The sequence below is a fragment of the Gopherus evgoodei genome, chromosome 4 (assembly GCF_007399415.2).
Source record: "Gopherus evgoodei ecotype Sinaloan lineage chromosome 4, rGopEvg1_v1.p, whole genome shotgun sequence".
NCBI classification, from domain to species: Eukaryota; Metazoa; Chordata; order Testudines; family Testudinidae; genus Gopherus; species Gopherus evgoodei.
Genome location: NC_044325.1, coordinates 75,187,172 through 75,214,006, shown reverse-complemented (window position 1 = coordinate 75,214,006; position 26,835 = coordinate 75,187,172). Strand labels below are relative to the sequence as shown.

The window sequence follows — 26,835 nt, the reverse complement described above, 5'->3', positions numbered from 1 at the left end:
TCATAAGTGCTTTCTGGGGACTATAGATGTGGGGATGTGAAAACTGTTTTATGAGTTGGGACAGCTTTGAGACAAATATCTTATGTATTTTTTTTAATATGGCCCTCAAGTGACATCCTATGTTGCATACATTATTGCTTTAAGAATGGAATGGAATTGCCATTATTGAATCAGACTTTTGGTTCATATTGCCCATTATTCTGTCTCCAATATTTGCCAGCAGTGATTGCTTAAGAGGAAGTAATCTTGCTGAATGCCAGTAGACACTAGGTCAGAGAAACTCCAGGCATCAGGAGCAAATGCAAGAAACAGCCTCAACAGATTAGTAAACAGTTCTGTTGATAAAGAGGGAATAGAATCCAGCTCCCACCTTCTGAGTTGCATTGACACTGCAAGGTTAATTGGAGTCAATAGCAGTAAAAACTTATTTTAGTCATTTCTGATTCTTAACATGCATTGGGGAAAGTTCTTTTGATTACAAAAGTGCCATTTTTACATAGTTGCTTTCACAACAGAATAACACTGCAAGAATTAATTTTCCCTATGTGGTGCCTAGACACTCTAGTATGTTGATAGGTGTATTGATTGATAGATAAGAAGAAACTGAATGGCTGAGGGGTTTAGTCATAGGTAAAGTCACTAATATAAGGCCAGATTTCAAAATAGCTCAAGGCTAGAGTTTCAAATGTTCAGCTCCCAAATTCAGATAGATTTTTTTCTAAAGAATTGAGCATCTAGCAGCTCCTATTCTGACACTTATGATCAGATTGTTCTAAAGATCACAGCTCTCAACATGTTAAGCTCTTTGAAAATCCTGGCTACCTATTTTGAAAAACTAGTCACTTTTTTCTGATGTCTAAATGGGAGCTGAGCTTTGTGAGTGCTGAGCTCTTCTGAAACTTCTTTTAACTTCCAACTTCTGAAACACAATGGAAGAGTTATACATTTGTAAAATAGGACATCTGAAAGCACTAGGAACAGAGGGGGATGGGATCGCACACAGGTATATTTTCATATCCAAGCGAGACCGTGTGGGAACAGTGAGGGGAGGTGTAATCAGGATGTGTGTATGATAGGAGGGCAGACATGTATTCAGTTTGAGATTTTTCAGAGTCACAATTCTAAGAGGGTGCCCTATGTCCAGCATGTGCCCTTGCTGTAAATGAATCTCTCTCACTGAAACATCAAAGATCTCTACTCATCTCATTGCTTTATGCTTGTCTCACATGATCATTGTTTTTGTTTTCTAATCACGTATAAGAGCTAAGTATAATTATTTATTTATTTATTGTAATGAATTCAGATGTTCAAAAAATTAAATCTGCAGCAAGTTCTGATTCTCTTTACTGGTCAGAGAGAGAGAGAGAGAGAGAGAGAGAGTTCATTGAGGCTTGGGTCTGACTGCTGGCAGAAACCTGGGCTACCTGAGACAGGCTGCAGGCATCCGTCTTCCTCCTCCCACCAGGCTCCTGAGTGAGAGTCACAAAAACAGCACTTTAGATTTATGCACTTCAGTTTAATCTCTGCTGCCTTCTCATAGAACAATTTAAGATTCTCAAACTCCAAGCTCCACTGGCAAGTATGGAGTAGTTTTAGAAGTGCTCTGTCCCAAAGGAGCAGTGATTTCCCTACACCCCCCTTGAATTTCCCCAACACCTCCCCTCCCCCAGTTTTATGAGCTAGTTACATACCAATTCAGTGACTGTTTGGAAATCTGAATTTAAACCGAAACATTAATACACACTTTAAAAGCTTATACAGTGTATGATAAAATATGTGTATCTGAAAAAGTATAATAGATTTGAAAAGTATGAACATAGACTAGCTTCCTTGCTTCCTTATACAGCTGTTTTTTATAATGTCAGTGCATTCATTTCGGTGATTGTTGGCCAACCTAATAATTTCAAATGATGATTTGTAAGCAAAGTCTAAATGAACTCTCCCTGACAGCTAGTGATGAGCTGGCACGCAGGGAAAGGCTTCAGGGCCAGATTATATTTACATTCACACCTAATCTACCTAGGTATCCAGCAAACAGAGCTGTGTTATCCAAGTGATAGATTTTGGCTGGGGTTGGGTTACAAACCACTTGAATATGGGGGAATGGGGGATGAAATGTTGTTGTTCTTGTATGAGTAAAGGGCAGTAGAACTGTAGCCTGTGATGATTTGAAGACATCAAGAGAGAGGGTGGGGACCTGTCCCTCTCCACCATTTAAAGACAGAGCTGATTAGGCTCCATAGATAGTCTTTTGTTCTGTTAAGTGACCACTGCAGCTGAAATCACTGACAATCAGGTCTAAGTGCTTAGTCCTGTTGTGGTGACAGTGTTCCTGTGGGTACAGTGTTTTTGTGTAAGAGACAACCCAGACTGCGCTAGCAGTGAGCGAGGTTCCCGCACTGAGAGCTCAGCTGAAATCACTGAGAGCTGGTGGAACCGCAAGAGACCAACTCGCAGAGGTCACAGTGGCAGGTGGCAGCCGAAGGTGACTGCGCAGGGCCATTGGCAACAGAGTGGTGGAGTGCATGGTGGCACAATGAACAGATGTGGCCAGAGCGAACAGAGAGCAGCTGGAAGAACAAGCAAGGTGCCTTCTTGTCCCCCACCTGGAAGGTGTACTCACGTGAAAGCACCTCTGAACTCAGAGTTTCCACTGACCAAGGACAACACCGGTGAGTGGAGTGCGGTGGAGGGAAAAGTGAGGGGCATGTTAAATAAACATTTGTTTGTTGAACTATATTTTAGTCACTTTGCTCAGAACGCTAGATTTGTGACTGGGAATGGAAACTTACATAAACATGTTTCCTAGTAGGCCAAGATTTTTAAAATGCATTATTTGCCAAGGTTGTTATCTCACATTGTTGCTATCTTGGGAGGTCATTATGTTGGGGAGTTTCTGTACTAAACATTTTTATTATTATAATTAATTTTTACATAAGAATGGTCATACTGGGTCAGACCAATGGTCCATATAGCCCAGTACCCTGTCTTACAACAGTGGTCAGGGCCAGGTGCTTCAGAAGGAATGAACAGAACAGGTAATCATCAAGTGACCATCCCCTGTTGCCCATTCCCAGCTTCTGGCAAACAGGCTAGGGACACTCAGAGCATGGTATTGCATCCCTCCCCATCCTGGCTAATAGCCACAGATGGACCTGTTCTCCAGGAATTTATCTAGTTCTTTTTATAATCCTGTTATAGTTTTGGTCTTCACAGCATCCCCTGGCAAAGAGTTCCCTGGGTTGACTTTATGTTGTGTGAAGAAGTACTTCCTTTTCTTTATTTAAAACCTGCTGCCTATTAATTTCATTGAGTGACTGCTAGTTCTTGTGTTATGTGAAGGATTCAATAAAATTTCCTTATTCACTTTCTTTGCACCAGTCAAGATTTTGGAGACATCTATCATATCCCCATTAGTCATCTCTTTTCTAAGCTGAAAATTCCCAGTCATTTTAATCTCTCCTCCTGTTTCATACCCCTGATCATTTTAGTTGCCCATCTCTGTACCTTTTCCAATTCCAATACATATTTTTTAGGATGGGTGACCAGATCTGCACACACTATTTAAGGTGTGGGTGTACCGTGGATTTATATAGAGGCAATATGATATTTTCTGTCTTATTATCTATCCCTTTCTTAATGATTCCCAACACTGTTTGCTTTTTTGACTGCTGCTGCACATTGAGTAGATGTTTTCAAAGAACTATCCATAATGACTCCAAGATCTCTTTCATGAGTGTTAACAGCTAATTCAGATGCCATCATTTTTGTATGTATAGTTGAGATTGCTTTCCAATGTGCATTACTTTGCATTTATCAATATTAAATTTAATTTGCCATTTTGTTGCTCAGTCACCCAGTTTTGTGAGATCCTTTTGTAGCTCTTCACAGTCTGCCTGGGACTTAACTATCTTGAATAGTTTTGTATCATCTGCAAATTTTGCCACCTCAGTGTTTACCCATTTTTCCAGATGAATATTTTAAACAGTACTGGGGCCAGTACTGACTGCTCAAGGATACCACTATTTATCTCTCTCCATTCTGAAAACTGATAATTTATTCCTATCTTTTGTTTCCCATCTCTTAACCAGTTACTGATCCATGAGAGGACTGCCCTCTTATCCCATGATGGCTTACTTTTCAAAAGTCAATTTAAATTAAACACATTTTTTTTAATTTTTTTTTTTTAGAAATCTAGATCTGTTATGTGTTTTGGTGTACCTTGCATTTTCCTTATGTTAAATTTTCATAATCCTAACAAAACATTTACTTTTTTCATATCTCTTTTATATGTCTCATTGGTCCTGAAACCACCCCCCCCGGTAAATTTGAACACCCCCCCTAATTTCAATTCCTGGGGAAACCACTGCAAAGGAGTCTTTTCCATTCCCAAGGGAGAATTGCTACTGCCTAGTCCATGCAGCTGCATGTGGGGTCAGACATTCTAACCCTTCTGTACATTCACAACTTGTCGTAAGGAATGTCTCGAGTCATCTACAAGTTTTTGCTTGGCTGTCCAAACACCTCTCTTCAGTTTCATAGAGACAGATGAATCCTAAATATCCTGCCAATCAAATGGACAGGACAATCTTGGACCTTCCTTAAATTATAGTCAAACTCTGCAAAAAGGTGTTGTGTAATGCAGTGTCTCTGGGTCTTGCGTTCTGCTGGACAGTAAAGGCAGTAAATGAAAATCTGGTGCAGTCCCTTCACAAAGACTTCCTAATACAGTCTAGTAATGAGGAAGGAATCTTCAGTCTTCAGCTCTGGCTTACAGGTGGAGCAAAGATAAATATGGTGATTTGTTTTGTGACAGGGTTTTGATGGGAAGGAGTGAGTTATGCTTCCTCCATGCTGACCTAAAAGTCCCTGAATCCAAAAGATTTGTTAGGATTTTACACCCACATTGCACTCACTAGCACTAGATTTGTTGCTTTCATTATCCTGCTAGCAGAAAGAAGAACTGTTGAATGCTAAATAAAGGACAACAAAGGCTTGGCCATGTAGACTTATGTTCAAGTGGAATCAGCCTGTGTCACAGCAGGACTGACCAGCTGCACACACGGATTCCATAATTACTGTTTAGTTAAAGTCTGCAAGACTTTTCTTGGTTCCTTGTGACAGAGTTGAGTGTAAAGGGCAGCTGTCATATAATAATTTGTGGAAAAACACAAGCAACTGACAGTGCTGGATTTTCCCTTGTACTAGGAAAATTGGTTCAGGTGAAGTATAAGTGCTGGAGTGATAAATTTCACTGTAGCTGCTATTGGGAGCACAGTAAAGATCATGTTAAAATTCCTTAAGGGACAGCACATATTGCCCTGGTGGACTGTACTTGTTACAGCTGATGGCTGTTGGAGTGTTTTTTATTGATAACTTAGGAAAAAAACACTCTGATTTACATACAAAATAAACGAATTTTCAGTAATGAATACAGTTGCAAGTTACTTCCTAAACTTTACCAAAAATCTGTAACAGCTCTTTCAATTTAACCAATAGAGGTCAGGGCAGCTCTGTTAAGAGTTCTTAGGTCAACTGAGAATTTATTGCAGATCTGGGAAGAGTGGCCTTTCTCAATACCTATGCAATCCCTGGGGCTAGGGTTGCCAACTTTCTAATTACAGAAAACTAAACACCCTTGCCCTGCCTCTTCTCCAAGGCCGCAGCTTACTCTGTTTCCCCTCCTTCAGTCACTTGCTCTCCCCCATCCTTGCTCACTCATTCATTTTCACCAAGCTGCGGCAGGGGGTTGGGGTGTGGGATGATGGCTCTGGGGTGGGGCTGGGGATGAGGGTTTTGGGGTGCAGGAAGAGGCTCTGGGCTGGGACTTAGGGGTTTGGAGTGTGGGAGGGCGTTCGGTGCTGGGGCAGGGGGTTGGGGTGCAAGAGGGAGTGCAGGGTTCGGGAGGGAATTTGGGTGTGGGAGGAGGTTCTGAGCTGGGGCTGGGGCATGGGGGGGTTTGGGGTGTAGGCTCCAGGCGGCACTGACCTCAAGCGGCTCCTGGAAAGTGGCAACATGTTTCTCCAGCTTCTAGGCTGAGGGGCAACCAAGGGACTCCACATGCTGCTGCAGATGTCACCCCCACAGCTCCCATTGGCTGCGAATTGCAGCAAATGGGAGTTGTGGAGCCAGTGCTTGGGGTGGCGCCTGTGGGCGGGGGGCAGTGCATGGAGCCAGATGCTTCCTGAGAGCTGGATACGGAGCCTGCCTGCCCCATCGGCGCTGCACCCAATCAGACTTCTAGTGGCCTGGACGCCTGGCAACCCTACCTGTGGCTCTTAATAGTCTAGGTGGTGTATATATACCTGACCATTCACACATACATTCAAAATCTCATTGACTGCACTTCAATTGGGTAATAAAATTACAAAACATTACAGTATGGTTATATTTAATTTTATTAATCAGCTATATACTGTTGATAGTGTTTATGTCCAAACTCTTGATCCCTGTCTAGTGCAAGAGTGTCTTAAGACACAAGTGGATCCTCAGGCTCACCTAAACCATTTTGGAAAGCATTGCTTGGTCCAAGCCATTCAGCCTGGGAACAACACAGGACTATTAGCTCCCCTGTTGATTTGTACCTGAAATGTTCTTTTCACACTGTAGAAAATATAATTAGTGCAATTCTTAGAAAAATTATATTTATTATTTCTGAAGATCGAGATTGTTGTTGCATAGTAAAGAACCAACCTCTTTTAGATGATGTCTAGGAGTCAAAGGTGGCATTTTAGCCTTAGAAACACTTACACTATAGATGTACATATATAGCTTAGTAATAATAGTTATTTGTACAATAGTTTTCCTCGTACATGATCTTGTCTAGGAAGGTAATGAATTCCACATGGAAGCACAAGCTTCCTACTCACGTTCGTCGAAAGGCAGTGCGGATATCCATGTCTCCTGTTGATGGTGCTTCTGATGAGGCATACAACAGAAAAGGAGGGTGGGGAAAACAGTTGAATGTTCTTGAAAAAGAGACAGCACCACTGCAATTTTTTTTCCTTTCAAGCTATTTTTGTTTCAAATATCTTATATTTTAACTATGATTAATCACTTAGTGAATGATGTCCATGGTTAGTGCAAGTAACTCTCTGGGGTTCTATCTCAAGCTTCACATTAATTTGTAGTTTGACAATGGGAAAGTCACATTGTCTTCTGTAAAATCTGGTCTGAATATTGACATCATGAATGCATTGAAATCCTCAGGTGAAAGGAGCTAGAGAAGGTCCAAATGGTAATATTACCATTAATTAACTATAATCGATCTGTAGAGGCAGAAGATAAATTCCCTTGATTAACAGAAGCATGGAGAGGTTTCCAGCTGGGAAGCTGCTTATAAAATGTTTGATTAATCTCCAATTTAAACCAATTTCTGCTGGCAGAGCCTAGGCTGAAGAGCCTCCAGTGACTGAATGTCAACCTGTGCCCTATACCATCCTGGTTCCTGCAGCCAATCAGTGCTGCCTCAAAAATTAGCAGTGCTGACTCAATGCATTCCTGGTCTGCCACTGCCTGTGAGGCATAGGCACCAACTCCATGGGTTCTCTGGTGCTCAATCACCCATATAAAAAAATAGGGGGTGCTCAGCACCCACTAGCCATTGTGGTTCCAGCCCCAGGGCTGGCTGCCTATCAATCAGCTGTTTGACAGACCCCTGGGGCTGGCTGCTCATCAGCAAATGGCTGGTGGGAGGCGCTTCAGAAGGGAGTGGTGGGCAGGTGGAGGGATCCTTGGATGAGGGGGCAGAGCAGGGACAGGAAGAAGCCCTGTGAGAGTGAAGAGAGGCCTCTGAGTAAAGTAGGGGTGGAACACTCATGGGGAAAAACAAAAGTCAGCACTTGTGCTGTGAGGCTCCTATGAGCCCCAGTCACAAATTAAAGCTACCACTCCTCAGCACAACCCCTGAGGAAGGAGAGTGGTGCAAATACCAGACCAGCAAGGGTGAATCTTGCTCCCACTGTCTTAGCCAAATCCCTGGTGACCTATTCTACACTGGAGGTAAATAGATGGTTAAATGTACTTCCCTTTTAATCACTGGTAAGTTTTTACAACACAGCTGTCCTCAGGCACACGAGACAACTGTTTAGAGTAAATCCCTTGCTAAAACTAGTCAACTATGCTTGTTGCAATTTTATACTGCCAGAAACTCCTGCAGTGCTTGAATTTGGCAGGAGGAAAGGAATAGTGTTAGCTTTCTGAACTTTTCCAAGTTTTTTTTCTTTTTCTTTTCAAATTTCCATGTTCAAATACAAGCCTTTGGCAACCTAGAACTGGAGTTAATTCTTAAGACTTTTATTTTTAAATTTTACCGAATTAGTGCTCATGGAAGTGTGGGACTGAAGTCTGGATAAAGTCAAGAATAATATAGGCTAAGTCTCCTTTTGCTTACTTCATGCTGTTCTTTCAGTGCATCTCAACCCTGGCTTAAATGACTTACTACTTTTCTATTTAGAGGCCATCCCCCTCCCCCATAGCCCTGCCAATGCATCTCAATCCACATCTGTTGCACTCCTGCTCTTCTAGTTTTGGGCCTACATATAGCTCTGCCAGTTCCTCTCAAACCTGACCTACACTTTCTTCTGGTGGCCACTGTTTATTGGGGAGAGAGGTTACTCTGTGCACAGGAGGACAGAGTGAGGATAAGATAGAGCCTAACTTAGCACAGGGGTGAAAGTAACATTAAACTCTTTCTGGTACAGGGTCCTGGCTCTGGGCCTCTGGAAGGGGTGGGGCTGGGGGTCAGCCTCCCCCAGCCAGTCCATCTGAGCTGCCTGGCCTGTGCCGCCCGGTGCTCCATCAGCGATTTAAAGGGCCTGGGGCTCCGGTTGCTGCCACGGTAGCAGTGGCCGGGAGCCCCGGGGCCTTTAAAATCACCAGCCCTGGGTAACTGCCTCTTTTGCCTCTGTCGGCAGCCCTGGGGGTGGGGATGGTAAAGGGGCAATGACATTAAAGTGCTGCCATGGCCCCACTTTAAACAGGGTCCTTTGCCGTGGTAGTGCTTTAATATCGGCTGTGTAGGGGCTGGTACTGGCGGCCGCTTTTTACTAGTTCGCTGTACCGGCCCACTTTCACCCTTCACTTAGCAACACATTTCTGTAATGTTGAAAACATATAATCTTACCATTGACAATCAGGCTGAAGTTACAGCTATCAAATTTGTCCTTTGTAGACACCTCACATCTATACCCCCCTGCGTAAGTCATTTTTGCTTGGATAATGTGCATTTCATAGATGTAAACCTAAAAAACAGATCAGCCCACAGAGCAAGGAAGTTAGAAAATAAAAGGGTAAAAAATGCATAGAAACAAATATAGCATACCAGAACATTAACAGTGATAGACAAACGCTGAAATTCGTTAAAAAAATCATTTTGTTCCCTGTACATGCAACTCTCTGTCTCACTTGTGGCTGGGTGAGGAGTTGTCATAAAGGTAAAATTTCTCTAATCCACTTTGAACACTTAAAGGACATTATCTGCAGAGGTTTTCCAGGGGATAGGATGTTGATAGCAGCAAATCCTACTGTTGTATTAGTCTGTGATTTTATACATACAGACACCACACTCATCAGGTAAAGCAGCTGCATGCTTGTGGCCAAGGGGAACAAGTCCTCCATCTCCAAAAAACATAGGCCTTTATCTACAGCTAAGAGAGTAGTTCCATAAATTCAGCCTTCAGGTGGATTGATGTTACTGATGTTACTGATCTATTATATTCCATCCAGTAGAGGGAAGTGGAGATGCATACACATAGCAAGTATATCACAAACTATAACAGTAGCGTGATCCCTACAGAGAGAGAGAGTGATGCGCTACAGGCTTCTTTGTGTTCCAGGTGTCTGTCTGTCTCTGGGCTCGACAATTCATGTTATAGACTCATTTATGGTGGGAATGGATTTTTGTTGAGCAGCTTATGATAATTTACCCACTGTAATAAAGCAGTTAATTTCAGCGCCAATGTATGGGTGGCTAGTGTTTCTGAACATTCCTGTAAGGATCATTATACTATAAGATCATGGAAAATTGCCATACTAGATGAGTCCAATGGTCTGTCTAACTCAGGATACTATCTCTGACAGTGACCAATACCAGCTGAGAGTCAGGTGCGGGGAACCCTGTAGTAGGCAGTTACAGATTAACCTGCTGCAATGAGATGTTCAGCCCACACCACTCCTGAAGGGATTAAAGTGGCTCAGAAGGGGATAATTAACATGGAAGGCTGCACCTGGGGGGGACTGAGGCTTGTCTAGTTTTGTCTAGATCGTCTGACTATAGATCTATAGATCTATATCCATAGTTAGAATACTGTGTGCCTTAATACCAAAATGTGTCACTACCGGGAAAGAGGTCTTTCCCCCCAGAACAAAGGTTAGTGGCTAGGAGAGAGAGAGATTGAGAGCTCTGCTTTGCTGGCTGTACCTTGTTGTTTCGGTCATAGCTGTCATGCAGCTGGAGATGTTTCCCCACTTTGCTTCCCAGGTCCATCCACTTTCCCTTGAACCATTTCACTGATGGTTTCTTCAGCATGCTGGCACCTGCCACTTTGCAAGTGAATGTGATGTTTCCACCTTGAAAGGGAGACAGGTTAAGATAAGGCTGTGAGTGATGTTTAGTATTTCTGTTAGATCGTTGCTATAGTACTGTATATAGAGAGACAAAGGTAGTAGCTTAGCAGTTTACAAAAATCAGGTCTTTTCCTCACCAACAGTCACTTCTCCATCCTGAGGCCGTGTCACGAAGAGACCAACAGGGTCCAGAGGCAGCTCTGGCTGAGCCTCAGGACCTGGAACGGAAACAAATATCTAGCTTTATTAACTCTCTTTCCATTTCAGCCTCTGTCTTAATCTGTATAGTGAATGCTTTATATCATTTCAATGTTTCCCTCAATATTCTTCTCCACTCAGATATTTCCTATTTCTTCCATAGCTCCTTATTCCCACTTGGTTTGGGCTTGTCACTTGTCTTCTTCTCCTGGTCCTGTTTTCCCCCAATGTTGGGATTCCTTGTCCCTATTCTTTCTTTCAGTGGGTCAAGTAGGGCAGTGGTACACACAGGTCTTCCAGGGGGGTACATCAACTTATTTAGATATTTGCGTAGTTTTACAACAAGCTACATAAAAAGCAGTAGCAAAGTCAGTACAAACTAAAATTTTATACAGCCATGATTGATTGATTTGGCAATCCCTCAATTCAAGGATGATCTCTACCATTGTCTACCACAATGACTAATTTATACTGCTTGATATACCATACACTGAAATGTAAGTACCATATTTATATTCCAATTGATTTATAATAATATGGTTAAAATGAGAAAGTAAACAATTTTTCAGTAATAGTTGCTGTGACATTTGTATTTTTATGTCTGATTTTGTAAGAACCTAGTTTTTAAATTAGTTGAAACTTGTGCGTACACAAAAGAAATTAGACTCCTGCAAGGGGTACAATAGTCTGGAAAGGTTGAGAGCCACTGGATTAGGATTAGTCCTAGCATTTTTTTTTTAACCTTCGGAACTCTTACTGCATTCTGCTGGTTGTGTCTCTGCTGGTGTAGGTAACTCTGAAACAATTGGGGTACAAACTGCTTCAGTAGGATGAACTGTCTCAGACTTTTCTGAAATGGAATGGAAAGCAAGGTTACAGAAAGCCATGTATTTCTGGAATATACTTGAGAGAGTTGTACAGAGGAGCATCTCTTCAGTGAGCTTTAGGAAATGCACAGGAATTTGGCTATTGTCTTGTAGAGCTTAGAAGGTGCATTTCCTTGGAAGGTACCAGCCTTATGGGGTTTCTAACCAGATAAGAATAGCTTACCTTTGCCAAACTTTGAGCTGTGATGGCTAAGAACCCTCTTCTCTCCCTCAAAAGAGATGTTTGAATTTTTAAATGCCATAATTTTGACATATCAAATTTTAGATGTTTTGAAGAATAATTTTTCTATCTTTTGGCTTCTGTGATGTACATAGAAACAGCAGAGATGAATGTAGCTTTTTTTATTTATGAACTTTTAAAAACAAGGTGCTTGTGTGTGAGAGTCAGGCACCAGAGGGCAAATAAAAATAAACCCCACATTTATTATTATTAAAATCTTATTTTTATGGGCCCAGCTCATGATTTCTGAATGATTGAGTTGGCAATTCTGAATAAGCTATAGTGGTTTAGAAGATACCATACCTGGCTCTTTGACTTTGAGGTCAAATTTGACCTTGGAACTCCCTGCAATTACAGCATATGTCGCATCATCCTCTCTTCCAGTGTTATTGATAGTCAATGAATGCTTGTTCCCCTCAGTCTTGATGATATACTTCTCGCTTTCAAACATTTCTGCTCCAGCTCGCTGCCACTTCACCTTGATGCCAGTCTTTTCAGTCTCTGCTTCAAACACAGCTGTGTCTCCTTCCACTACCTCTGTTGTCTTTGGCTTCTTGGTGAAAGCAGAAGCTAAAAAGAGAAAGGATTCACCTGTTTGTTTTCTTGTAGGTAGACTTTGTGTCTACAACAGCTTTTGTCTGCCTTCCCTCCCCCGCAGTCTACCTCCCACCTGCCTCTGCAAAATGTGAATATAACAGTTTCCACAACTGTGGAATGGTCAGACCAATTTAACAGGACTCTGCAAAGACTTAGCTTTAGATCTCAGTTAATTGATTCTGTATCTGTAATTGAGGTGTCAAATCTCCATATTGTCATGAAATAATACATAATGGATTGAAAACTGTTCCCGAACTAAGGACCCTGCTTAAGTCAGAAACACTACCTGTCTTCCTGTACCTCTATTCAAACCAATATTTCTACAGTTGTGATTTTCTAATTCTTCCCTTTGGGTGTGATGATATGTGTCATGATGATGAAGTACATACACATAAAGCTGTCTCCTTGAGTTTCCTGTGCAGTTTTTTTTAGATACAGGGTTTACATTCACATCCTGTCCTAATTGTTGCCTTAATTTGTGTTAAACAGATATTGCATTGCAGGGTAGCTTAATTTCATTGAGTAACGTGATTCTTGTATATATAGTGGTTAGTGCACTCCAAGATCCATTTGGGGGTGAAAAGCACTATGGGTAAAATTTTCACAAGTGCCTAAACTCTTAGCCACTTCTGAGAATTTTGCACTGTCAGTGTAAGTGATTATTATTCTAACTGACTGCTCTGGAGTGAAATAAAGCCTTAATACTGTGCAGTGAGGAGAGCTGAGTGAGACCTCTCTTTGATCTCCTTCAGGTATATCTACACAGTAAGCAGCAACGAGTCTCAGAGTTCAGAGTGACAGTCGTGGGCTCACGGGACTCATGCTGCAGCACTAAAAATAGCTGTGATTTTGCAGGTCAGGCTTGGCTCTGAAGCCTGGGGAAAGGCTTCTGAGTCTGACCACCAGCCTGAGTTACAATGTCTACACAGCTATTTTTTGTGTCATAGTGTGAGCTCAAGTCTGTTGACCTGGACTTTGAGACTTGCTGCCACTTGCTGTGTAAACAAACCTGTAGAGGGCACACCAATGGTCCAAATCATGAGTGAAGTATAGTTTTATTTTTTCAAATTACATGAGCCTAGAACTCGAGCTAGTGGGTTTTTTTTCCAAATTGAAATAAAAGTAAATAGTTCCATCTAGACGGATTTAAACATTAAATTAATTTAAGAATTTGTTTTCATGCTAACATTTTGAAGAACAAATATTTAAGTAGCAACTTTTTTCAGCCTTAAATTTCTCTCCTAAAATTTGATTTACAGTTGCTTACTCTCTGGAGATTATTCTTTGGTTGCCTGTAGAAACATCAGTCATTAAAAAAAAAAAAATTAGGAACGTAAATGTGACAGATTGGGTCAGAGAAACTCCCTTGGGATTGCCACCTGGTGTGCTGGGACTACCTCTGAGCCTGCTTTCTCTGCCAGCTTGAGACTCCAGTACCTTGCCTTGTTTAAGTCAGACACACTTGCCTGCCGCAAACACGGATCCAGTTCTGAACCAAGTCCTCCACAAGTTGCAGGCTTAACTGAAAACAGCTTAAGAAGTGCTCCTGTCTCCAGCAATCAGATGCCCAGCTCTTAATGGGGTCCAAACCCCAAATAAATCCATTTTACCCTGTATAAAGCTTATAAAGGGTAATTATAATATTGATAGAGAGGGATGCACATCTGCTTGCCCCCTGCCTCCAAGTATTAATACACACTCTGGGTTAATAAAATCACCTTTTAACTTATTAATTAAATACAAAAAGTAGGATTTAAGTGGTTCCAAGTAATAAAAAAAGCAGAACAAAGTAAACTACCAAGCAAAATAAAACAAAACCACGCAAGTCTAAGCCTAATACAGAAAAAACTAAATGCAGGTAAATCTCACCCTCAGAGATGTTCCAATGAGCTTCTTTGACTGACCAGCCTCCTTTTACTCTGGGCCCAATCCTTTCCCCTGGTACAGTCTTTGTTCCAATTCAGGTGGTAACTAGGGGATTTCTCATGACTGCTGCCCCATTTGTTCTGTTCCACCCCCTTATATAGCTTTTGCACAATGCGGGAATCCTTTGTCCCTCTCTGGGTTCCCACCCCTCCTTCTAAATGGAAAAGCACCAGGTTAAAGATGTATTCCAGTCAGTAGCGTATTATCGCCTAGGCCAACATAACCTAGGCCTAGGATGGCAAATTTGCAGGGGCAACAAATTTGCTCACTCCCCGTCCCCAAATCTGTTCCTTCCCCAAATCCCCGGCCCCCCTCCCACCCCCAGGCGGCCCGTGCTTTCCTCCTTCCTCCCAGTTTTGCCATGCGAAAGCGCTGGGAGGGAGGGAGAAGTGAGTAGCAGCATGATTGGAGGAGGCAGAGCAGAAGTGCTCTGGGGCCCACGGGCATGGGGAGTAACCCAGGGGGGCCGGGAACTGCTCTCTACCCCAGCTCACCTCCTCTCCACTACTGCCATCTCCCGAGTGCGCCGCAACATGTTATAACCTTAGTCCCAGATTTGGACCTTAGCGTCCAAAATATGGGGGTTAGCATGAAAACCTCCAAGCTTAGCTACCAGCTTGGACCTGGTACTTGCTGCCACCACCCAAAAAATTAGAGTGTTTTGGGGCACTCTGGTCCCCCCGAAAAACCTTCCCTGGGGACCCCAAGACCCAAATCCCTTGAGTCTCACAACAAAGGGAAATAATCCTTTTTCCCTTCCCCCCTCCAGGTGCTCCTGGAGAGATACACAGACACAAGCTCTGTGAATCCAAACAGAGTGACTTCCCCTCTCTGTTCCCCGTCCTGGAACAAAAAGGACTTTCCTATTCCCCCAGAGGGAATGCAAAATTAGGCTAGCCAATTCAACACACACAGATCTCCCCTGATTTCTTCCTCCCACCAATTCCCTGGTGAGTACAGACTCAATTTCCCTGAAGTAAAGAAAAACTCCAACAGGTCTTAAAAGAAAGCTTTATATAAAAAGAAAGAAAAAATACAAATGGTCTCTCTGTATTAAGATGACACAATACAAGGCAATTTCTTAAAAGAATATTGAATAAACAGCCTTATTCAAAAAGAATACAAATCAAAGCACCCCAGCACTTATATTCATGCAAATACCAAAGAAAAGAAACCATATAACTTACTATCTGATCTCTTGGTCCTTACACTTAGAAACAAAAGATTAGAAAACAGAACTACTTCTCCAAAGCTCAGAGAAAGCAGGCAGCCAGAAAACAAAGACCCCAGACACACAATTCCCTCCACCCAAAGTTGAAAAAATCCGGTTTCCTGATTGGTTCTCTGGTCAGGTGTTTCAGGTGAAAGAGACATTAACCCTTAGCTATCTGTTTATGACACGCCCCCCAAATTGCAGACAGTGGGGAAGCTCACTGGCGGCAATTTCCTTCTAGAACTTGAAAATAAACAGATTAATACAACACATGCACCTTTACATATACTACTAAGTATATAACTAACAGACTTTTACATTTTAAGAACACTTTTTAACTACTGGATTCTGGGAAACTCTCACAGGAGAGTGCATCAGCAACTTTGTTAGAAGCTCCTGTGATGTGTTGAATTTCAAAATCAAAATCTTGGAGAGCTAAACTCCAACGAAGAAGTTTCTTGTTGTTCCCCTTGGCAGTATGAAGCCACTTTAGTGCAGCATGGTCAGTTTGTAGTTTGAACCGCCGTCCCCAAACATATGGGCGTAGCTTTTCCAGGGCGTACACAATGGCATAGCATTCCTTTTCACTGACTGACCAGTGACTTTCCCTCTCAGACAGTTTCTTGCTGAGAAACACGACAGGATGGAAGTTGTGATCTGTTGCTTCCTGCATGAGCACTGCTCCTATACCATGCTCAGATGCATCTGTGGTTACTAGGAATGGCTTGTCAAAGTCCGGGGCCCTGAGCACAGGGTCAGACATGAGCATCGCCTTAAGCTGGGTAAAGGCCTTTTGACACTCATCAGTCCACTTAACGGCATTTGGCTGGGTCTTTTTGGTCAGGTCGGTCAACGGGGCAGCGATTTGGCTGTAGTGTGGTACAAATCGCCTGTAGTATCTGGCCAAGCCTAAGAAGGATTGGACCTGCTTCTTGGACTGTGGGACAGGCCACTTTTGGATAGCATCCACCTTGGCCTGTAGGGGGTTTATGGTTCCTCGACCCACCTGGTGCCCCAGGTAAGTCACTCTGTTTTGGCCTATTTCACACTTTTTGGCCTTAACAGTTAGTCCTGCCTGCCTGATGCGCTCAAAGACCTTTTCCAGGTGGAGTAGGTGTTCGGGCCAGGAGTCTGAAAAAATGGCCACATCATCGAGGTAGGCAACTGCAAATTCTCCCAGTCCAGCTAGTAGACCATCTACCAGCCTCTGGAAGGTGGCGGGTGCATTTCGAAGGCCGAAAGGAAGGACATTGAATTCATACACCCCCGCATGGGTGACGAATGCTGACCTCTCCTTGGCAGGTTCATCTAGCGGTACTTGCCAGTACCCCTTGGTTAAGTCTATTGTAGAGATGAACTGGGCACATCCCAACTTCTCCAATAGCTCATCGGTGCGTGGCATTGGATAGTTGTCCGGACGAGTTACCGCATTTAGCTTACGGTAGTCCACGCAAAAGCGTATTTCCCCATCTGGTTTGGGTACCAGAACCACTGGAGATGCCCATGCACTGGTAGATGAGCGGATTATACCCATCTGTAGCATGTTCTGGATCTCCCGTTCTATAGCAGCTTGGGCATGAGGAGACACCCGGTAGGGTGGGGTTCTGATTGGGTGAGCATTACCTATATCAATGGAGTGGTATGCCCGTTCAGTCCGTCCTGGGGTGGCTGAGAACAATGGGGCGAAGCTAGTGCACAGCTCCTTGATTTGTTGCCGCTGCAGACGTTCCAGGGTGGTTGAGAGGTTCACCTCTTCCATGCCACCGTCTTTTTTCCCGTCGTAGTAGACACCGTCAGGCCACTCTGCATCATCTCCCTGGACTGTAAACTGACAAACCCGTAAATCTCTGGAATAGAAAGGCTTGAGAGAATTAACATGGTACACTTTAGGCTTTAGTGAGGAATTGGGAAATGCTGTGAGGTAGTTTACAGTTCCCAGGCGCTCTTGGACCGTGAATGGCCCTTCCCATGATGCTTCCATCTTATGGGCCTGTTGCGCCTTCAAGACCATAACCTGGTCTCCTACCCTGAAAGAACGTTCTCTGGCATGTCTGTCATACCAGGCCTTTTGCTCTTTCTGAGCATCCTTTAGGTTCTCTCTAGCAAGGGCTAAAGAGTGTTGGAGGGTGCTTTGTAGGTTGCTTACAAAGTCCAGAATGTTAGCTCCTGGAGAAGGCGTAAACCCCTCCCATTGCTGCTTCACCAACTGTAATGGCCCCTTAACCTCGTGACCATACACAAGTTCAAATGGTGAAAACCCTAAACTGGGATGTGGTACAGCCCTGTAGGCAAACAGCAACTGCTGCAACACTAGGTCCCAATTATTGGAGAATTCGTTGATGAATTTTCGTATCATGGCCCCCAAAGTTCCATTGAACCTTTCCACCAGGCCATTGGTTTGATGGTGGTACAGGGTGGCAACCAAGTGATTCACCCCATGAGTTTCCCACAGTTTTTCCATGGTCCCTGCCAGGAAATTAGACCCTGAATCTGTAAGAATGTCGGAGGGCCAACCTACCCTGGCAAAGATGTCTGTTAGGGCCAGGCACACAGTGTTAGCCCTGGTGTTGCCTAGAGCTACTGCTTCTGGCCATCGGGTAGCAAAGTCCACTAAAGTCAGTACGTACTGCTTTCCTCTGGGCGTCTTTTTTGGGAAAGGGCCCAGAATATCCACAGCTACTCGCTGAAATGGGACCTCAATTATGGGGAGTGGCTGGAGAGGGGCCTTGACCTGGTCTTGAGGCTTTCCCACTCTTTGGCATACCTCACAAGACCGGACATACTTGGCAACATCCTTGCCCATCCCCTCCCAGTGGAAGGACTTCCCCAACCGGTCCTTGGTTCTGTTCACCCCAGCATGGCCACTGGGATGATCATGGGCTAAGCTTAAGAGCTTCCCCCGGTACTTAGTTGGAACCACCAACTGTTTTTGCGGCTGCCATTCTTCCCGGTGTCCACCAGAAAGAATTTCCTTGTATAAAAGTCCTTGGTCTATAACAAACCGGGATCGATTAGAAGAGCTGAGAGGCGGTGGGGTGCTCCGTGCCGCCGCCCACGCTTTCTGAAGGCTGTCATCTGCTTCCTGCTCAGCCTGGAACTGTTCCCTTGAGGCTGGGGTCACCAGTTCTTCCTCAGACCGTGGACTTGGGCTTGGTCCCTCTGGAAGCGATGTAGGTGATGGGGTTGTTTCCGTTGCTGGTGAACCGCTCCCCGCTGGTGCACCTGAGGGTATTTCAGGCTCTGGCTGAGCCTTTTGGGTATGGCTGTCTGTTGCTTCTGCCAGCTCTGGCCCACTGGCGCCCTCTGGCGTTGAGGTTGAAGATGTGGTTGCACTTGCTGGTGCTGGTTGCTGTTCCAGTTCCGGGCCTGGGACTGGAGATGCTGTGGCTGTTTCAGTGGTAGGCATGGAATCCGGGTCCACTACCTCTGTCTGGGTCTCTGGTAACACAGACGGGGCCTCTGTGGACGGCTCAGGAACAGGAATGGGTCTGGAAGCTTGCCTGGTTTGGCTACGGGTAACCATTCCCACTCTCTTGGCCCGCCTCACCTGGTTGGCCAAGTCTTCCCCCAGTAGCATGGGGATAGGATAATTGTCATAGACTGCAAAAGTCCACATTCCTGACCAGCCCTTGTACTGGACAGGCAGTTGAGCTGTAGGCAAGTCTACAGCTTGTGACATGAAGGGGTAAATTGTAACTTTGGCCTTTGGGTTGATGAATTTGGGGTCAACGAAGGATTGGTGGATAGCTGACACTTGTGCCCCCGTGTCTCTCCACGCAGTAACCTTCTTTCCGCCCACTCTCAAATTTTCCCTTCGCTCCAAGGGTATTTGAGAGGCATCCGGGCCTGGGGATCTTTGGTGTGATGGTGGTGTAATGAATTGCACTCGCATGGTGTTCTTGGGACAGTTGGCCTTGATATGTCCCGGTTCATTACACTTAAAGCATCTTCCATCTGATGGGTCACTGGGCCGAGGTGAGTTACTGGAGACTGGTGAGGTTGAAGGGTAGGGTATCTGTGGCTTTACTTGGGTGGTATGTGGGGTCTTTGGCTGTCCTCGGTTGTAGGGTTTATGGTCTGTGTGCCCCCTGGGGTAATCGTTCCCCTTGACAGTAGCTTTCTTGCTTTCTGCCAGTTCCATCCATTTGGCTCCAATCTCCCCCGCCTCAGCGATATCTTTGGGATTTCCATCTTGTATGTACCGTGTGATGTCTTCAGGAACACCATCCAAGAACTGCTCCATTTGTATGAGGAGGTTCAGTTCTTCCAAGGTTTGAATGTTGTTTCCTGTTATCCAGGCCTCATAGTTTTTTGCAATGTAGTAGGCGTGTTTGGGAAATGACACCTCTGGTTTCCACTTTTGGGTTCTGAAGCGCCAACGGGCATGATCTGGGGTTATCCCCATCCTGTATCTGGCCTTGGTTTGAAAAAGTTTATAGTCATTCATTTGCTGCTTAGGCATTTCAGCTGTCACCTCTGCTAAAGGTCCACTGAGTTGTGGCCTTAATTCTACCATATACTGGTCTTCGGGGATGCTGTACCCAAGACAGGCTCTTTCAAAATTTTCCAAGAAGGCCTCGGTGTCATCACCTGCCTTGTAGGTGGGAAATTTTCTGTGCTGTGGAGCAATAATTGGCGCCGGGTTGTTAGGGTTGGCTGGCACATGCAGCCCAGCTTTTGCCAAGTCCAGTTCATGCTTTCTCTGTTTTTCCTTCTCTTCATCTTCTTTTTGTTGTTTTTCCATTTCTCGGCGGTGGGCCGCCTCTTCTTCTTCTTGCTTCCTTCTGTGGGCCAACTCATCTTCTGCTTGTTTCCTTCGGTAGGCCACCTCTTCTTCTTCTAGTTTTCTTTTGTGTGCTGCCTGTTTGATTTGTTCTTCTCTTTCTTTCATCTCCATCTCTTTTTGTTTTATTTCCAGTTGTCGCCTGTGTTCAGCTTCTTTGAATTGGTCTTCGGCCTCCATTTTTGTCTTGGTAGACATGGTTCCTGTTTTCTTGTGTTGGGGTGCCCTCCGGTGTTTCTCTTCTGAACTGCAGGTTCTCTGTTGCCTCCTGAAGTCTGCCTAGCAACAGTGCCTTTAGCTAATCTTCAATGTTAAGTAAACCTCAAAAACCACTTTATTTGCATTCATATAGTGCTGGTATGACTCTCAATGGGAGTGCTATTGTGTGACAAAAGACTGTTAATAGTCTGGTAATGGCTTCTTGCTTACCATGCAAGCCACAAACTGCCAGAGAGAGCAGAAAAAAAAAATTCTCTCTGGTTCCCTTTTAAAACCAACTGTTTCTCTCTGCTAAAAAGCCCTTAGCAGAGAAAAGAAAAATATAATATTCCTACTGGCTTCTGGATTCTGTCTATATCCCACCGGCTGCCACTCATGTTATAACCTTAGTCCCAGATTTGGACCTTAGCGTCCAAAATATGGGGGTTAGCATGAAAACCTCCAAGCTTAGCTACCAGCTTGGACCTGGTACTTGCTGCCACCACCCAAAAAATTAGAGTGTTTTGGGGCACTCTGGTCCCCCCGAAAAACCTTCCCTGGGGACCCCAAGACCCAAATCCCTTGAGTCTCACAACAAAGGGAAATAATCCTTTTTCCCTTCCCCCCTCCAGGTGCTCCTGGAGAGATACACAGACACAAGCTCTGTGAATCCAAACAGAGTGACTTCCCCTCTCTGTTCCCCGTCCTGGAACAAAAAGGACTTTCCTATTCCCCCAGAGGGAATGCAAAATTAGGCTAGCCAATTCAACACACACAGATCTCCCCTGATTTCTTCCTCCCACCAATTCCCTGGTGAGTACAGACTCAATTTCCCTGAAGTAAAGAAAAACTCCAACAGGTCTTAAAAGAAAGCTTTATATAAAAAGAAAGAAAAAATACAAATGGTCTCTCTGTATTAAGATGACACAATACAAGGCAATTTCTTAAAAGAATATTGAATAAACAGCCTTATTCAAAAAGAATACAAATCAAAGCACCCCAGCACTTATATTCATGCAAATACCAAAGAAAAGAAACCATATAACTTACTATCTGATCTCTTGGTCCTTACACTTAGAAACAAAAGATTAGAAAACAGAACTACTTCTCCAAAGCTCAGAGAAAGCAGGCAGCCAGAAAACAAAGACCCCAGACACACAATTCCCTCCACCCAAAGTTGAAAAAATCCGGTTTCCTGATTGGTTCTCTGGTCAGGTGTTTCAGGTGAAAGAGACATTAACCCTTAGCTATCTGTTTATGACACACCCCCTTATATAGCTTTTGCACAATGCGGGAATCCTTTGTCCCTCTCTGGGTTCCCACCCCTCCTTCTAAATGGAAAAGCACCAGGTTAAAGATGTATTCCAGTCAGTAGCGTATTATCGCCTAGGCCAACATAACCTAGGCCTAGGATGGCAAATTTGCAGGGGCAACAAATTTGCTCACTCCCCGTCCCCAAATCTGCCCCTTCCCCAAATCCCCCCCCCCAAGGTGGCCCGTGCTTTCCTCCTTCCTCCCAGTTTTGCCATGCGAAAGCGCTGGGAGGGAGGGAGAAGTGAGTAGCAGCATGATTGGAGGAGGCAGAGCAGAAGTGCTCTGGGGCCCACGGGCATGGGGAGTAACCCAGGGGGGCCGGGAACTGCTCTCTACCCCAGCTCACCTCCTCTCCACTACTGCCATCTCCCGAGTGCGCCGCAAATCCCCTCTCCCTCCGAGGCTTGCCGCGCGAAAGCGCTGGGAGGGAGGGAGGGAGAAAGGAAGGGAGAAGCGAGCATCGGCGCGTTTGGAGGATAGCGGAGGTGACCTGGGGTCGGCGGGCTCGGGGAGTAACTTTTTGTGGGGGACAGGGAACTGCTCCCTGCCCCAGCTCACCATCACTCCACCTCCGCCATCCCTTGAGCGCACCACAACTCCCCTTCTCTCCCGCTCCCTCCCAGGCTTGCTGCGAGGGAGCGGAGGTGAACTGGCGGCAATTTTTTGTGGGCCTAGGGACGGCAAAATTGTTAATCTGCCACTGGTTCCAGTTCAGGTGACATGATCACTGTAAGACTTCATTACCCACTTGCCAGCACATAGGTATACACAGGACCGGCGCTAGGGGTTTGAGCGCCCTAGGCGAACGGCAATTTCGCCACCCCGCGCGCTGGTCCCGCGGCTCCGGTGGAGCTGCCGCAGTGGTGCCTGCGGAGGGTCCGGCACTCCGCGGCTCTGGTGGAGCTGCCGCAGTGGTGCCTGCGGAGGGTCCGGCACTCCGCGGCTCTGGTGGAGCTGCCGCAGTGGTGCCTGCGGAGGGTCCAGTGCTCCGCAGCTCCGGTGGAGCTGCTGCAGTGGTGCCTGCTGGCGGTCCACTGGAGCCATGCGAGCAGCCGACCGTCCGTAGGCACGACTGCGGCAGCTCCACCAGAGTCGCGGGACCAGTGGACCCTCCGCAGGCACCACTGCGGCAGCTCCACCGGAGCCGCCTGCTGCCCCCTCTGGCAAAACGGCGCCCACCAATTGTTCTGGCACCCTAGGCAATTGCCTAGGCTAGGCTACCAGATAGCGCCGGCCCTGGGTATACAGGAAGACTTACAAGTAAACAGTGCCATTACAACTGTGACAGATTCAGACCAGAGGAATAAAAGAGAATGGTGGAAGGCAGGTATATCAGCCTTCAGAATGAGCAGGTCCCTGTTCCCTGGATAGCCAAACAAAGGCTACTCCAGGCCAATTAAGACACCTGATGCCAATTAACCAATTAAGGCCATTAGGGTAATGGAGACAGCTGGAACCAATCATGGTCCCACTTATACTGTTTAAAAGCTCTTCTTCCAGTGCCCTCTAGGGAACCGAGGTGAAAGGAGCTGGAGGAGAGGAAGCATTGCTGAATCCTGAGGTAAGGGTGAAGCTAGGAAAAGGGAACCACAGGGGAAGTGGCCCAGGGAATCAAAGCAGCAGTGGTGAAGGGAAAACCACCAACAGCTGCTACCAATAGGGTCCCTGAGATGGAACTGGGAGTAGAAGATAGGCCCAGGTTCCCTCTTCCAACCCCCCATACTCTACAGAGATCCCCTGGAGAAAGGAAGCAGGAGGCTGAACTGTGCCTACTGAACTCTTTGGAGCAACAGAGACTGTTGGGTATTCTCCCTTCCCATCTCCCGTATTGGCCGGTGATGAAAGTAACTCAGTAGGCTGTGACTCTTGCTACTACACTGAGAAAGGGAGGTCACACTGGGGTCTTATTGAGTTTCTGAGGCCACTGAATCTGCCCAGAAGCGTGGGACCTATCAATACAGGCTTGGAACTTTGTCACGCAACCAGTTGTCCTGGTTAATGGGAGCCATCAAGATTCCAAGCCACCATTAATGGCCCACATGTTGCATAATTACAATAGGACCTCAGAGTTATATTTCATATTTCTGGTTTCAGATACAAGAATTATACATTTGTACAAATAGGATGGCTACACTCAGTAGATTATAAACTGTGTAAAGATACCTTACAAGAGACATTTTGCATGAAGCATATTCTAGTTACATTATATTCACACTCATTAGCATATTTTCATAACATCATATGGAGTGCACCATCACAGTAAGAATTTCTGTACTGTAATAAACCAGCACCATCTAGTTCAGTATCTATTCCTACTGCCATATCAGAATACAAATGGTATAGTTAGTTCGGTATACCATCTCTTGTTGTACCAGAATAAACCAGTGGTTCATTTAGTCTTGCTATCTTTTCTTTGATAGTGTCCAATGCTCAAGCCTTCTCCAGCAGGATAAAACCACCCTAAAGTTGGGCCTTATAATTTTATCCCACCTATCTGCATTCAAATGTCTAATCTGTTATTGAAAGTTACTAAAATATTTGCCTACATAATACTCTGACACTATTTCTGCTAATTAATAACATGCTGCATCAAAAGTTTCCTTTACATGCCCCCTTAATCAAATGGGTGCTTTGCTCAGTGCTGAGAATTTAACTAACAGTAAAGTGACTAAGATGAACAAGTGTAAGGGCAGATTATTTTTGGTTGATATGCATGCTTGGTGGGCATGTCTGGAGCATGTACCATCTCCTGACTTGCCTCACTGAGGTGACTTCAACTCATTGGCATCCTGTCTCCTTATTTGGGAATGTGGCGTTTTATTGTGATTTGAGTTATTACTTTGTGTTCAGATTAGGGCACTAGTCAAATCTCTTGTCATCTCCACAAAATGTGCACTTACTTAAGAACACCGGCTATCAAGATTCTTGTTCATACTTGGAATATTTTTTAATAAATCATTGTAGCACCTTTTTGTTGACTTTCCCCATTCATTGATCATGTGTTCATAATCAATTCTAAATTCCATTGCCTATTTAGTTATTTCCATTTCTGCAAATTTCATGTCTCTCTTTGGTGTTGGTGTGTTGTTGTGGTGTTTTTTGTTTCGTGTCTTTGTTTTGTTTTTTTGTTTTGTTTTTTTGTTTTGCTCTGGCAGCTATCTTAGCTTCCAAATACACCTCAGTAAATCTGAGAACTAGCTTTAAACTTTTGATTCCACTTTTTAAATATAAGTGAACTGAAGTGTGAAATACTCTAAAATGTTTGGGTCATATTCATGTTTCACCATGCACTCTGCTTCTTATAGCTGATCTATTGCTAGTAATACTATCTGTCCATTGTGCACCATCTAGATAGGTCTGCCAGGTTTTCTGCTGGCGTACCTCATTTGACTTCAGTGGAGTTACACCAGCAAAGAATTTGACCAATGTCCTTTGTTTAGTTATAATACTTTGCACTTCTATAGCACCTCCCTTCCCTCCCTTCCTGAAAGCATGGCAAACAATCGTTTCGTGCCTTTTTTTCCTGGGCTATCCGGCAGACACCATAGCACGGTAAGCATGGAGCCCGCTCACCTGCAAACTGCTTTTGTGAGCATTGTAAACACCTTGCGTATTATCCTGCAGTATGTGCAGAGCCTAGATCGGAGTTGCCAGCACAAGGACAAAGATGTTCCTGAAAGCATGGGATGTGGCAGTTGAGATATCATGGTGGCATTGGGACATGTGGATACAGTGGAACACCAGTTCTGGGCCCAGCAAACAAGCACAGACTGGTGGGACTGCATAGTGTTGCAGGTATAGGATGATTCCAAGTGGCTGCAAAACTTTCATGAAACTTTGAGTTGCTTTCCTCCGCCCTGAAGCACAGGAATACCAAGATGAGACCTGCGCTGACAGTTGAGAAGTGAGTGGTGGTAGCCCTATGGAAGCTTGCAAAGCCTGACTGATTACCGACTGACTGGTAGCGATTTGGAGTGGGCAAATCTACCATGGAGGCTGCTCTGATTGAAGTAGCCAAGGCAATCAATAACCTTCTGCTAACAAGGGTAGTGACTCTTGGAAAGTGCAGGTCATAGTGGATGGCTTTGCTGCAGTGGGGTTCCCTAACTGTAGTGGGGCAATATGTGGAACACATATCCCTATCTTGGCACCGGACCACCTTGCCAAAAAGTACATAAACGACAAGGGGTACTTCTCAATGGTGTTGCAAGCACTGGTGGATCACATGGGCCATTTAACTGACATCAAAGTGGGCTGGTTGGGAAAGGTGCATGACGCTCATATCTTTCAGAACTCCAGGCTCTTCGAAAAGCCGCAAGAAGGGACTTTCTTCCCAACCAGAAAATTACCTTTGGGGATGTTGAAATGCCAATAGTTATTCTTGGGGACCCAGCCTACCCCTTGCTCCCATGGCTTATGAAGCCATATACAGGCAGCCTGGACAGCAGTAAGGAGCAGTTCAGCTATAGGCTGAGCAAGTGCAGAATGGTAGAATATGCCTTTGGATGTTTAAAAGGGTGCTGGCGCTGTTTGCTGAGTAGGTCAGACCTCAGCGAAAGCAATATTCCCATTGTTATTGCTGCTTGCTGTGCTCTATTATACCTGTGAGAGTAAGGGAGAGACGTTTATGGCGGGGTGGGAGGTTGAGGCAAATTGCCTAGTGGCCAGTGTTGAACAGCCAGACACCAGGCAATAAAAAGAGTGCATACTGCTTAAACACAAAAAAGAAGCTTACAAGAAGTGGAAGATTGGACAAATGACCAAGGAGGAGTATAAAAATATTGCTCAGGCATGCAGCAGTGAAATCACAGTTGGAGTTGCAGCTAGCAAGGGATGTTAAGAGTAAACAAGAAGGGTTTCTTCAGGTATGTTAGCAAAAAGAAGAAAGTCAAGGAAAGTGTAGGCCCCTTACTGAATGAGGGAGGCAACCTAG

General features: G+C 44.8%; 1 protein-coding gene across 5 annotated transcripts in view; it reads right to left on the bottom strand.

Annotated features, from left to right (window-relative positions):
• Window positions 1–26,835, bottom strand: part of MYBPC3 (myosin binding protein C, cardiac) — a 135,507-nt gene that overhangs the window by 99,861 nt on the left and 8,811 nt on the right. For 3 of the 5 annotated variants that reach the window (XM_030559829.1, XM_030559831.1, XM_030559830.1), the window contains exons 2-8: window positions 12,175–12,441; window positions 11,522–11,614; window positions 10,704–10,784; window positions 10,421–10,569; window positions 9,125–9,242; window positions 6,870–6,918; window positions 1,425–1,469 (exon numbers count right to left, since the gene is read on the bottom strand). In XM_030559829.1, the coding sequence (XP_030415689.1) occupies window positions 1,425–1,469; window positions 6,870–6,918; window positions 9,125–9,242; window positions 10,421–10,569; window positions 10,704–10,784; window positions 11,522–11,614; window positions 12,175–12,441 (802 nt within the window). The remainder of the gene's footprint in view (window positions 1–1,424; window positions 1,470–6,869; window positions 6,919–9,124; window positions 9,243–10,420; window positions 10,570–10,703; window positions 10,785–11,521; window positions 11,615–12,174; window positions 12,442–26,835) is intronic. The other 2 variants (XM_030559833.1, XM_030559834.1) reach the window with 1 other exon arrangement.